At 45.6% G+C, this 14,214-nt stretch overlaps 1 protein-coding gene across 1 annotated transcript in view; it reads right to left on the reverse strand.

Moving 5' to 3' along the window:
* The window catches only part of mfsd4b (major facilitator superfamily domain containing 4B), a 30,598-nt gene extending 20,991 nt beyond the window's left edge, over positions 1 to 9,607 (reverse strand). Inside the window, exons 1-2 of the mRNA XM_059982932.1 lie at positions 9,240 to 9,607; positions 7,467 to 7,635 (exon numbers count right to left, since the gene is read on the reverse strand). Coding sequence (XP_059838915.1) covers positions 7,467 to 7,635; positions 9,240 to 9,518 — 448 coding nt within the window. The 5' untranslated portion in view covers positions 9,519 to 9,607. The remainder of the gene's footprint in view (positions 1 to 7,466; positions 7,636 to 9,239) is intronic.
* Positions 9,608 to 14,214: the final 4,607 nt, after the last annotated feature.

Below are 14,214 nucleotides of genomic sequence, written 5' to 3' on the forward strand. Positions count from 1 at the left end.
GACGACTGGAGATCGGAGGATCAGCCGTTGTAGGTAGGCCGAGACCCTCGGACCTACCTGGAGACTACCTGAGGAGGAAGGTAAAGCTGCACAAGCACAGGTGACATCAGCGACGAGCGTGGGCTTTAAAAAGCGGCCCACTTTCAGGAGCGGGCAGCGGAATGCACAGGAGCAGAGTGCTTTGGCTCAGCGGGCTTCGGCACAAGAGGACTTCAGCAAGAAACCTGCTTTTCATTTATTCTGACAAATCTAGGATCAGGTAATGGGGGAGACGGTTAGAGCAGTGGTGTGCTCCGTATGCAGTATGTGGGAGGTCAGGGTCAACACAGCTGTCCCTGATGACCACACCTGCAAAAGGTGCATCCAGCTGCAGCTCCTATCAGACCAAGTCAGGGAATTGGAGCAGGAGCTGGATGAACTACGGATCATTCGGGAGGCAGAGGCAGAGATAGATAAGAGTTATCGGGAGGTAGTCACACCGAAAAGACAGGAGGTAGGCAAATGGGTGACAGTCAAGAGAGGCAGGGGGAGCAGACAGAGAGAGAAGAGCACCCCTGTGGCCGTTCCCATCAACAATAAGTATACCGTTTTGGATACTGTTGGTGGGGATGACCTACCAGGAACAAGCTGCAGTGGTCCTGTCTCTGGCACTGAGGTTGGTCCCTCAACTAGGAAGGGGAGGAGGGAAGAGAAGAGAGCGGTATTGATAGGGGATTCTATAGTCAGGGGGGTGGATAGGAGATTTTGTGGGGAAGATCGGGAGTCTCGGATGGTATGTTGCTTCCCTGGTGCCGGGGTCTGAGACATCTCAGATCGGGTACAGGTTATTCTCGAGAGGGAGGGCAAGAATCCAGATGTTGTGGTCCATGTAGGGACCAATGACGTGGGTAGGATGAGTGAGGGGGTCCTGCGTAGTGAGTTCAGGGAGTTAGGTGCAAAGATGAAGGGCAGGACCTCCAGGGTAACAATCTCAGGATTGCTACCTGTGCCACGTGCAAGTGAGGCAAGGAACAGCAGGATTATAAAGATTAATACGTAGCTGAGAGGATGGTGCAGGAGGGAGGGTTTCAGGTTTGTAGATAATTGGGCTTTGTTCCAGGGAAGGTGGGATCTGTTCCAAAGGGACGGTTTACACCTGAACTGGAGCGGTATTAACATTCTTGCAGGGAAGTTTGCTAGTGCTTCTTGTGGGGGGTTTAAACTAAATTTGCAGGGGGCGGGGATCCAGATTGTGAGAAAGGATAGCGAGAGGAAGAATAAAGAACAGGTGGGGACTACACGGTTCCGGAATATTAAGCGTGTAGTAGAGAAAGGTGAGGCGGAACAAGTGATAAGGAGGACACATGTACAGAGGGATGGTCTGACGGAACATGGAGTTAAATGTGTTGAAAGAATAAGCAAATTTAGGAAGGGCAAAAAAATTCTAGGGGCGTATAGCCCGATGGGAGTTCCGGGAGCTGGGTTAAGCACAATAGGCAGCGATTCAAACACAGAGAGGAGAAATGGGTTAAAAATTCTATTTCTGAATGCACAAAGTGTCAGAAATAAGGCAGATGAGCTTGAATCCCAGGTGTGAATGGGTAACTATGATGGTGTTGGGATAACGGACACATGGCTGCAGGGAGATCAGACCTGGGAAATGAATGTACAAGGGTATACGTGCTATCGTAGGGACAGAAATGTGGGCAGAGGGGGTGGGGTGGCCCTGTTGGTGAGGAATGAGATTCTGTCCTTTGCAAGGGGGGACATAGGGTCAGGAGAAGTAGAGTCTGTGTGGATAGAACTGAGGAACAGTAAGGGCAAAAGGACCCAAATGGGTGTTGTCTACAGACCACCAAACAGTAGCATGGATATTGGGTGCAAGTTAAATAGGGAGTTAACACTGGCATGTGGCAAAGGTAATGTCGCAGTAGTTATGGGGGATTTCAACATGTAGGTGAACTGGGAGAATCAGGTTGGTGCTGGACCACAGGATAGGGAGTTTGTAGAGTGCCTACAGGTGAGTGGGAGGACAGATGATTGGGAAGTTTTTAAGGAACAACAGAACTTAACTAAAAAGACAATACGGGGAGAAAAAATGAGGTACAAACGCAAGCTAGCCAGGAATATAAAGGAAGATAGCAAAAGCTTTTTTAGGTATGTGAAAAGAAAGAAGATAGTTAAGAACAATATTGGGCCCTTGAAGAATGAATTGGGTGAAATTGTTATGGAAAACAGAGAAATGGCAGAAGAATTTAATGAGTACTTTAGATCTGTTTTCACTGAGGAAGACACAAGCAATCTCCCAGATGTATGGATGGGCCAAGGACATAGGGTAACAGAGGAAATGAAACAGATTGACATTCGGAAGGAAACGGTGATGAGAAGACTGATGGGACTGAAGGCTGACAAATCCCCAGGTCCAGATGGTCTGCATCCTAGGGTACTAGGAGGTGGCCCTGGAAATTGCGGATGCATTGGTAATCATTTTCCAATGTTCCTTAGATTCAGGATCAGTTCCTGAGGATTGGAGAATGGCTAATATTATCCCACTTTTTAAGAAAGGAGGGAGGGAGAAAACAGAGAACTATCGACTTGTCAGCCTGACATCGGTGGTGGGGAAGATGCCAGAGTCCATTATTAAGGATGAAATAGTAGCATATCTAGATAGTAGTGATAGGATTGGGCCGAGCCAGCATGGATTTACCAAGGGTAAATCATGCTTGACTAATCTGTTGGAGTTTTTCGAGGATGTAACCAGGAAGTTTGTCGGGGGAGATCCAGTGGATGTAGTGTACCTCGATTTTCAGAAGGCATTTGATAAGGTCCCACATAGGAGATTGGTGGGTAAAATCAAAGCTCAGGGCATCGGGGGGAAAACATTGACATGGATAGAAAACTGGTTGGCAGATAGAAAGCAAAGGGTAGCGGTGAATGGGTGTTTCTCGGAATGGCAGGTAGTGACTAGTGGGGTGCCACAGGGCTCAGTATTGGGACCACAGCTGTTTACCATTTACATTAACAATTTGGATGAAGGCATAGAAAATAACATCAGCAAATTTGCTGATGATACTAAGCTGGGTGGCAGTGTGACATGTGATGAGGATGTTAGGAGAATTCAGGGTGACTTGGATAGGCTGGGTGAGTGGGCAGATACTTGGTAGATGGCGTTTAATGTGAATAAGTGTGAGGTTATTCACTTTGGGAGTAAGAACAGGAAGGCAGATTATTATCTGAACGGTGTAGGTAAGGGAGAAATACAAAGAGATCTAGGAATCCTTGTTCATCAGTCACTGAAGGTGAATGAGCAAGTGCAGCAGGCAGTGAAGAAGGCTAATGGAATGTTGGCCTTTATTACAAAGGGAATTGAGTACAAGAGCAAGGAAATCCTCTTGCATTTGTACAGAGCCCTGGTGAGATCACACCTGGAGTACTGTGTACAGTTTTGGTCTCCAGGGTTAAGGAAGGACATCCTGGCTGTAGAGGAAGTGCAGCGTAGATTCACGAGGTTAATTCCTGGGATGTCTGGACTGTCTTACGCAGAGAGGTTAGAGAGACTGGGCTTGTACACGCTGGAATTAAGGAGATTGAGAGGGGATCTGATTGAAACATATAAGATTATTAAGGGATTGGACAAGAGGCAGGAAATATGTTCCAGATGCTGGGAGAGTCCAGTGAGAATAAGGGGTAGGTCATTTAGGACAGAGTTAAGCAAAAACTTCTTCTCCCAGAGAGTTGTGGGGGTCTGGAATGCACTGCCTCGGAAGGTAGTGGAGGCCAATTCTCTGGATGCTTTCAAGGAGCTAGATAGGTATCTTATGGATAGGGGAATCAAGGGATATGGGGACAAGGCAGGAACTGGGTATTGATAGTAGTTGATCAGCCATGATCTCAAAATGGCGGTGCAGGCTCAAAGGGCAGAATGGTCTACTTCTGCACCTATTGTCTATTGTCATGGTCCATATTGACACTAACAACAAAGGTAAGAAGAGAGACAATGTCCAGCAAAGGGCATTTAGGTAGAAATGAGTTCTCATATCACGGTTACTCCCTGTGCCACATGCCAATGAGTAAAGGAAGGGGATATAGAATAACACACCAAGGCACTGCCTGGCAGTATTGAGAAATTTGAAATTCCTCACAACCACAACCTTATTAGATGTAGCTAAGGAGCTGATACACAGGGGAGAGCTTCAGGTATTTAGATCACTGGGTCGTTTTCACCTGTACAAGGAGGAAAAGTTGTATCTAAATCAGAGGAGGTCTTGTTCTCCTCAGGAGGGTTTAAACTAGTCAGGCAGTGGGGTGGGACCCATGATGTGAGTGCAGGAGGTGGAGCGGCTAACTGATTCATAGATATTATAAAAGGCAAGTCCAGTAGGGAGAGCAGACCGGGACATCGAACACAGAATAGTACAGCACAGTACAGACCCTTTGACCCACGATGTAATGCCAACCCTTTAACTGCTTCAAGATCAATCTATCTCTTTCCTCCCACACAACACTTCATTTTTCTTTCATCCGTACTATATGTCTATCTAAGAGCCTCATAAACGTCTCTACAACTACCCGTCAGCGTGTACCACACACCTACCACTCTCTGACTTCCAGGACAGTTGGGTAAGTAGCTGACACACTCCATTTTCTTTCATGCAAGGAGCCTTGCAGTTAAGGCATATGAGCTAAGAGCATGGATCAGCAGTGGGATCACGATAGTGTTGCAATCACAGAAATGTGGTGAGAGAAGGGCAGAAATGGTAGCTCAATGTCCAAGGTATGAGGTGACAGGAAGAACACTGCAGCAGTACTTAGAGAGGATATCCTGGAGGAATTCTTCAAAGAAGCTATATCTGTAGAATTTAGAAATAAGAAAGGGGACCTTTACCCCGGGAATGAGGATGGGCAAATTTTGTAAAGGAACCCTTTGGAAATAGTGACTGTGTTTCAGCAAATTTCAAGCTATATAAAAAATATAAAATTAGTCCTAGAGTTAAGGGAGGGCATTTCAGCATACTCGGCAGGACTAAGCAAAATCAGAGTGAGAGCAGCTGCTAAGAAGAAAAACAACAGTCATGGTAGTGTAGCTGTTAACACAACCTTACTACAGCTTGGAGCATCAGAGTTCAATTCCAGCATCCTCTGTAAGGAAGTCTGCACATTCTTCCCATGTGCATGTGGGTTTCCTCCCTTTGACTCGGCCCGAAACGTCGACAGCGCTTCTCCCTATAGATGCTGACTGGCCTGCTGTGTTCCACCAGCATTTTGTGTGTGTTGTTTGAATTTCCAGCATCTGCAGATTTCCTCGTGTTTGCTCTGAAGATTAGGGAAGCTTGGTTTAGAAAGGAAGTTGAACATTTGATCAGAAATGAGAAGAAGGTATTTGGTTTTGACTGCGTCCTTTGAGGACACAGAAAAATAAGGTGACAAAGGAAACAAATTAGGAGAGCAAAAAGACATGAAATAGCCTTCATAAGCAGGATTAAGGAGAATCACAAGTCCTTAAATATATTCAGAATTTATCTAAGGAAAGAGCAAATCTCATGAGAAACATAAATGGAAATTTATATGGAACTAGGGGATACAAGTGGGATCCTAAATGAATATTTCTCAACAGTGTTAACTGGGGAGAACAATAAAGAGCAGGGGTTTTTATGCCATGGACCAATACCACTAAGCAAGGAGACCATGGACCACAGGCTGGGATCCCGTGATGTAGAGAATGCAGTGTTAAGAGGAGGGGAACACGTCTGTCTTAAGAAGGATGACGGTAGAGATACTAGTGATGGTGCCCTGCATGTATGCCAGAACACCACTGGAAGCAAGGATGAAGTTGCTAGGATTCTAAGATATTTCTGCATTTTTGTTAAGGCACAGGTGAGGTACCAGAAGACTGGAGATGGCTACTATTGTTTCCTTATTCAAAAAGATTGTAGCGAGGAGCCAGGAAACTACAGGAAAAAATTCTAATAGATAAGATTTGTGCTTTCTTGGAAAGGAATGGACCGACTAGAAGTCAGCATGAATTGTGCATCAAAACTGCTATCTCACACACTTTATTTGAGGAGGCAACTAAGAAAATTCATTCATTCATCCAGCATAGTGGTTATGTTTTACACTGACTTTAGCAAGACTTTTGACAAAGACTTGCAAGTAGGCTGGTCGAGCAAAATTGGGCACTTGGAATGCAAAGTATGTTGGCAAACTGGATACAAAATTGGCTTCTATAGGAGACAGAGTGTATTTCTGACTGGATTTCTGTAATTAGTGTACCACAGGAGTCAGCAATGAGACGAGTGGTGTTTGACAAGTAACTTGGATGAAAATGTAGGTGGGATTAATGAGTTTGCTGATGACATAAAAATTGGCGTAATAGTAGTGAAGGAGATTGTGAAAGAATACAAAGGGACTTTAATCAGTTGGAAAGCTGGGCAGAGGAGTTGCAGATGGAATTTAATCCAAGTAAGTACAAGGTAATGTTAGCATCAAATACCAACAAAACACAGTAATGACCTCGGGGTGTTGATGCACAGAAGAATCTTCAGGTTCAAGTTCATAGATCTTGAAAATGTTGACACAAGTGGATAAGGTAGTAAAAAAGGGCATTCAGCATGCTTCCCTTCGCAGATCGAGGCACCATGTGTATATCTTGGGACGCCACATTGCAGATTTACAAAATATTGGTCAGACCACACTTGGAGTATTGTGTACAGTTCTGGTCACAACACAGGAAAGATATGTAGCATTAAAAAGACAGCAGAAGAGAGATTCACCAGGATGTGGCCTGAAATGGAGGGTTATACTTACAAGGACAGATTGTGTTTATTCTCAATGGAACTCAAGAAGCTGAGGGGGTGACCTTCTGAAAGTTTATAAAATTATGAGTGGTATAGGTAGAGAGTGAATAGTCAGTGGGCTTTCTCCCTCCCTATCCCCCACCAGAATGGGGAAAATCTAAAACTAGAAGTCAAAGGTTTAAGGTCATATGAGATTCAATTGAAGTATGTGAGGGGCAAACTTTTCTTCATAGGTTGATGAATGAGCTGCCTATGATGAATGGACTGAGCTACCAAAGGAAGTGGTAGAGGCAGATACCATCACAACATTTAAAATGCAGTTGGGTAGAAAAAGAGTAGAGGGGTACGGGCCTAATGCAGGTAGATGGGATTAACAGAGATAGCCATCACCATTGGCATGAACGAGTTGGGCTGAAAGGCTCATTTCCGTGCTGCACAATTCCACAACTCTAAGCTAGATGACTCAGACTTTTATTATGATAAAAGATCATCTGTCTACCTCATGTTGATTTGCATTTCACTTAAGCAAATAAATATGTGACTCTGCAGCCCGGTATACTTGTGCTGTCTGTATATTCAAGTTAATATGCGACTTTTAAACATTAAACTGAAAAAGGCCATCGGTGCTTAAACATTTTCACCTAAATTCAGACGATTCAAATTATTTACTGTGATGCTAAACAGTGAATGTACCGATTAACAAGTGGTGATCCATGTAGTCGAACAGCAGCCCACCAACCAACGAGCCCCCGACGTAGCCCAGTGAACGGCCCACAAAGATGAAGGAGATGTCGCTGATATTCCTATTGACATTAATTGCCAGCTCTTTGAAAGTAGGCCCCAAAACAGCAATGCCCATCCCCTGAGGAGACAGAAAAACAGGAGTCACTTTGTAGCACAGCTGATACAAGTGAATAAGCACAGCAAACCTCACTACCATTAACTTCAATATCATTGCAAATACAAGAAAATCGCAATGGGCTACCAGCTCCCTCAATGTTGCCTCACCATTCAATATGATCAGAGCTGATTTACATGGGCTTTAACTCTTCTTCATCAGTTTCCCCGAAAGATTACATTTAGTACAAGGTGCATTTACGACACAAATCAAAAAGTAAATAATACGCTACTGCCGCTTCATATGAGATGAGACCTGGGTGGTGGCAGGGAGTTCACAACCTGGGGGAAGAAGCAGTTTCCCATCTGAACAGTCCTTGTCCCAATGCTACAGTACCTCTGACTGATGGACGGATGGGAGACATCCTTGACAAAGCTAAGGGCTCTGTATCCACAGCGCTTGTGATAAATATTCCAATGGGTGGAAGAGAGACCCCAATAATCCTCTCAGTGGTCCTCGCAATCCTTTGTAGGGACTTGCTGTCAGATGCTTAGCCATTACCAAAGAAGGCGGTGATTGGGGGAACCCTCACTTGCCCAAGTCTCCTCAGGAAGTGCAGACGTTACTATGCTTTCTTGTCTAAAGAGGTGCGTTGAGGGACCATTGAGATTGTGCATAATAGGCACTCACAGAAACTTGGTGCTCTTTACTCTCTCCACAGAGGAGGCATTTATGTGCAGTGAGGAGTGGCCAGCCTGCACCTTTCTGAAGTCCATAACTGCCTCTTTCATCTTGTCCACGTTGGGACTCAAGTCATGATCGCACCATTCTACAAGCCTCTCTATCTCCCTCAGTATGCCATCTGCTTGTCATTGATGAGACCACCATCAGCGAAACTGATGAATCAACTTGAGCTGGATCTGGTAGTGCAGTCACGCGTCAGCAGTGTGAACAGCAGTGAGCCGGTGCTCAGCATGATGGAGCTAGTGATGTTGCTATCAACATGGACGACTGTGGTCTTTGTGTCAAGAAGTCCAAGATCCAGTTACAGGGAGAGGAGTTCAGACCCAACAAGGATAGCTTACTGACCAGCTTCTGAGAGAACACCTAAATGTAGTCAACAAGCAGCTTCCTGGCATATGAGGCACCATTTTTGAGACTTCCCAGCACACAGTGGCAGGCACAGTTTACAGCATCATCACTGGACCTACTTGAGTGATAAGCAAACTAGGAAGGGTCCAATGCTGCAGGAAAAAAAGATTTAATGCAGTTCATAACCAGCTGCTCCTAACACTTATTATTGAGATCACTGACACTGGACAGTAGGTTACTGTCACCACCTCTGGCACTGGAATAATGTTTGTTCCCTTGAAGTCTATGGGAACAGTGGACTGTTCCACAGAGATGTTGAAGATGGCCATTAACTGGGTTGCACAGACTATCAGCCAACAAGCCCCCAAGGACCTTACATGATTGACAAAGGTCCCTCTTCTGTGTCTCTGTCACCCTGCTCCCTGAGGGGGTCCTACGGTCGCCCCTTGCGCCCAGCTCCCCGACGGGGGTCTCCGCCCCTTATCGGGTCTCAACACGCTCCCCAAGGGTCGTCTCTCACCTCGCCCCGCACTCACCAGCCCGAGGAAGGCGGCACACAGCAGCACGGTATCCACCCAGCGGCCGCCGCGAACCTCCATCACCCGGGGCTCGAGTCCCGTGTCGTCGCCGCGCTCCCGTCGGGCCCGGGTAAGGGAAAGGCCGCCGGGAGGCAGCTTCCGGCACAGCGACGCCTCCTCCTCAGCCGCCGCATCTTCCTCCTCCTCCTCCTCCTCCTCAGCCAGCTGCTGCAAGGGACGCGCGAAGCGCACCTGCTTCTTGCCCGCCGGCGAAGGGCCGCCCGCCCGGCCCGACATCTTCGGCACAGACCCGGTCCGTCAGCCAGGCCGTACGGGACCACCCGCCGCCGCCGCCCGCATCGCTCCCGCTCCGGCCCCGGCGCCGCGCCGCGCATGCGCGCGATGCTGGCCTGCCCATCACCGCAGGGCCACGCCCACACAGTGCCGGAGTGCTCAGCGGGTCGGGCAGCGTCTGGTGGTGGGAGACGTAAAATTACACCCAAAAAAAAGGGGATAATGAGGTAGATCTCACAGACCATTCGGAAATCTGATGGTGGGAGGGAAGAAACTATTCCTGAATCAGGCTCCTGGACCTTCTCCCTGTTGATAAAGTGGGCATATCCCAGATGGTGAGCATCTTTTAAGGATGAACACCGCCTTCTCGAGCTCAAAAAAGAAATTAGGAGAGCCAGAAGGGTCCAGAAGAAGGCCTTGGCGGACAGGATTAAGGAAAGCCCCAAGGCACTCTACAAGTATTTGAAGAGCAAGAGGATAAGACGTGAGAGAATAGGACCAATCAAATGTGACAGTGGAAAAGTGTGTATGGAACTGGAGGAGATAGCAGAGTTACTTAATGAGTAGTATGCTTCAGTATTCACTACGGAAAAGGATCTTGGCGATTGTAGGGATGACTTACAGCAGACCGTAAAGCTTGAGCATGTAGATATTAAGAAAGAGGATGTGCTGGAGCTTTTGGAAAGCATCAAATTGGATAAGTCACCGGGACCGGACAAGATGTACCCCAGGCTGCTGTGGGAAGTGAGGGAGGAGATTGCTGAGCCTCTGGCAATGATCTTTGCATCATCAATGAGGACTGGAGAGGTTCCGGAGGATTGGAGTGTTGCGAATGTTGTTTCTTTATTCAAGAAAGGAAGTAGAGATAGCCCAGGAAATTATAGACCAGTAAGTCTTACTTCAGTGGTTGGTAAGCTGATGGAGAAGATCCTAAGAGGCAGGATTTATGAACATTTTGAGAGGCATAATATGACTTGGAATAGTCAGCATGAGTTTGTGAAAGGCAGGTCGTGCCTGATGAGCTTGACTGAATTTTTTGAGGGTGTGGCTAAACGCATTGATGATGGTAGAGCAGTAGATGTAGTGTATATGGATTTCAGCAAGGCAGTTGACAAGATACCCATGAAAGGCTTATTGAGAAAGTAAGGAGGCATGGGATCCAAGGGGAAACTGTTTTGTGGGTACAGAACTAGCTTGCCCACAAAAGGCAAAGACTGGTTGTAGACAAGTCATATTCTGCATGGAGGTCGGTCACCAGTGGGGTGCCTCAGGGATCTGTTCTGGGACCCCTACTCTTCATGATTTTTATAAATGACCTGGATGAAGAGGTGGAGGGATGGGTTAGTAAATTTGCAGATGACACAAAGCTTAGAGGGGTTGTGGATAGTGTGGAGGGCTGTCAGAGGTTACAGTGGGACATTGATAGGATGCAAAACTGGGCTGAGAAGTGGCAGATGGAGTTCAACCCAGATAAGTATCAGGTAGATCTTGGGGTCCGAGTCCAAAGGACAGTCAAGGCTGCTGAGCAGGTTGACTCTGTGGTTAAGAAAGTATATGGTGCATTGGCCTTTATCAATCGTGGGATTGAGTTTAGGAGCCAAGAGGTAATGTTGCAGCTACATAGGACCCTGGTCAGACCCCACTTGGAGTACTGTGCTCAGTTCTGGTCACCTCACTACGGGAAGGATGTGGAAACCTTAGAAAGGGTGCAGAGGAGATTTACAAGGATGTTGCCTGGATTGGGGAGCATGCTTTATGAGAATAAGTTGAGTGAACTTGGCCTCTTCTCCTTGGAACGACGGAGGATGAGAGGTGACCTGATAGAGATGTATAAGATGATGAGAGGAATCAACAAACTAGGTGGTTTGTACCATGTGTCCACAACTCACTGTGAACCTTATTCAGTTTTATCCCTTCCAGACCGATTCAGGTCAAACTTAAGAGTTATCACAGGGCAGTAGCATGTACCACCTGCAAATTATGGAAACATCCCTTCCTCGTGGACAGTACTAAAACACATCACAAAAACACATCACAGCCAATGAAACACCTATATTACTGGGTAAAATTCTTAGGGACCTGTAAAAAAAATATCTGTAAAGATGCTTTCAAAAGTAATGAAATGAAAAGTTTCTAAATATCAAAACATTCACTATAAAGAACAGTAAACAATTAAAAACGAAATCAAATCCTTTAAAACTGCATCAATTCTCTTAGGTACACTGCCGTTCGGTTTACCTGAAAATCAGCTGGTAGGCTGTTTCAGGTATCTTGGAGAACTTGCCACAGTTCATTGGCTGCCTTGTTTGTTTCTGTCTCTCAACGTAATCCGAAACAGCCTTGATGATGCTGAGATCAGGGCTCTGTGGAGGCCATGCTATCTGAAACCATACTAAAAAATCTATGGTGTCTAAGACTTATGCACAGTGCTGTAAAAAGAGCAAAAGAAAAAAAGACTGCAGATACAGAAATCTAAAAACTGAAAATTTATCAAGTCAGACAGTACCTTTGTACTCAGTTCTGATATTAAAAAGATCATTGACTTGAAACATTAGCTCTGTTCCGCTTGCTGTGGATTCTGCCTGACCTACTGAATGTTTCCAACAAGTTCTGCTGTCATTTAAAATATTTGTTAGCACAGTCATCTTGTAAACTCAAGGTCCTATGAACAAGTAAGAGGTGAAAGGCTGGTTAATCTTCTTTTAGCGTGGTTTGATGAATATTGACTGAGTCGTCAAGGGTCTCTATTTCAACAAGTAAAATGTGATCTTTTACACCATTTGAGAAAAGAAATGAGAGGGAGCACATCTAACAGTGCAGCACTGGCAGCAGTGAACTAAACCATTGTCCTGGATGATGAGTTTAAATTGTTGTAGGAACTTTTGCACTGAGCTCCTGTCGTATGCACTAGATTTCTACCGTAAAACAACAAATTTCATGACGTAGATCAGTGATAATAAACCTGATTCTGATTCTGAGATCATTGGCCTTCAGGCACAACTGTCTCTTATACACTGTTGTCGGTTTTCTCTTTATTTTCAGCACAGCTACACATTGGGTCAAATGCTGCCTCAATGAATTCAGGTGCATCTATGTTGAGCAGAAGTTAGGAGAAGGTGATCTCAAACATCAGTAATTAGGTAATGAAGGAGATTGTATGGAAAGAAAGAGCATCTTTTGTGGCTTCACTAATCCCTGAAGAATTTCCAGCTCATGTAACCCTCCCTGAAGAGCGGAGATCACTGTTGATCTACAGTCTGAGATGAAGTGATTACCGGATAATGATGTCGATCAAAATATGAATATCATTCTGGTCGTCCAGACAGAAACCCTGATGGAAGACTTTTACATAAAACTGAGAGGGAAATTGGGGCCTTAGTCTAATGTCTTATACAAAAAAAAAGACTTGACAGCTTTGGAATTAACAAGTCTAATTAACTGATACACCATTTACATTAGAAACACAAGCCTGAAATCCAAATAAAACACACACAAAATGCCGGAGGAAATCAGCAGACCAGGCAGCATCCATGGAAGTGAAGAACATTCCGGACCGATACCCTTCATCAGGACGGGAAAAGAAATGGGAAGATGCCAGAATAAAAGAGTAGGGGGAGGGAAAGGAAGACTAGCTATAAGATGGTAGCATGATAGGTGAAGCCAGGTGGGTGGGAAAGTTAAAGGACTGGAAAGTATCTGATAAGAGAGGAGAGTGGACATTGGGGGAAAGGGATGGAGGGGGGAACCATTTACATCACTGAAAGTCCCTTGCTTTCCATCAAGCATATCAAGGGGGTAGTTACACTGACTACAAAATGTACTGTGCCAACTCATCAAAGCAGTTTGAATAACACCTCCTAAACCCAGCAACGTCCCTCACCTAGAAGGTTAACAGGTCACATGGCAACACCACCATCTCCAGTCTACTCTCCAAGCCCCAGAAAATCCAAACTTGGAATAATATTGGCATGATTTAGTCTCCATTGTCTAAATATTACAACTATATTCACCACTAGATGGCGTCACTCGGCCACCATAAATAGCTGAAGGAACCTCCAGTTGTTGAACTTTACAGTGGATCACTACAGTGTCGAAATTCAGTTCAGCGTCTGTAGTAATTGGACTTTCATTTACTGTCTATCGTTACTTAAGTCATTCCATAGCCAAAAATCATAGAGCAGTCATTTTATAAGCAGTTTTCCAGATAACATAGTCTTTGCTTAGTAATCAATAAGTGTAGATTCTATTGAAATCTAGCAGAACAGTCAAATGCGGAAGAACAACACACACAAAATGCTGGTAGAACACAGCAGGCCAGGCAGCATCTATAGGGAGAAGCGCTGTCAACATTTCGGGCCGAGACCCTTCGTCAGGACTAACCGAAAGGAAAGATAGTAAGAGATTTGAAAGTAGTGGGGGGAGGGGGAAATGCGAAATGATAGGAGAAGACCGGAGAGGGTGGGATGAAGCTAAGAACTTCACTTCCAGCCTCCCTCCCCCCTCTGATCCCATCTCTCCAGCTCTTAACTTCATCCCACCCCTTCTGGTCTTCTCCTATCATTTTGCATTTCCCCCTCCTCCCACTACTTTCAAATCTCTTACTATCTTTCCTTTCGGTTAGTCCTGACGAAGGGTCTCGGCCCAAAACGTCGACACCGCTTCTCCCGATAGATGCTGCCTGGCCAGCTGTGTTCCACCA

Source organism: Hypanus sabinus, chromosome 10 (assembly GCF_030144855.1).
Source record: "Hypanus sabinus isolate sHypSab1 chromosome 10, sHypSab1.hap1, whole genome shotgun sequence".
In the NCBI taxonomy this organism is placed as follows: domain Eukaryota; kingdom Metazoa; phylum Chordata; class Chondrichthyes; order Myliobatiformes; family Dasyatidae; genus Hypanus; species Hypanus sabinus.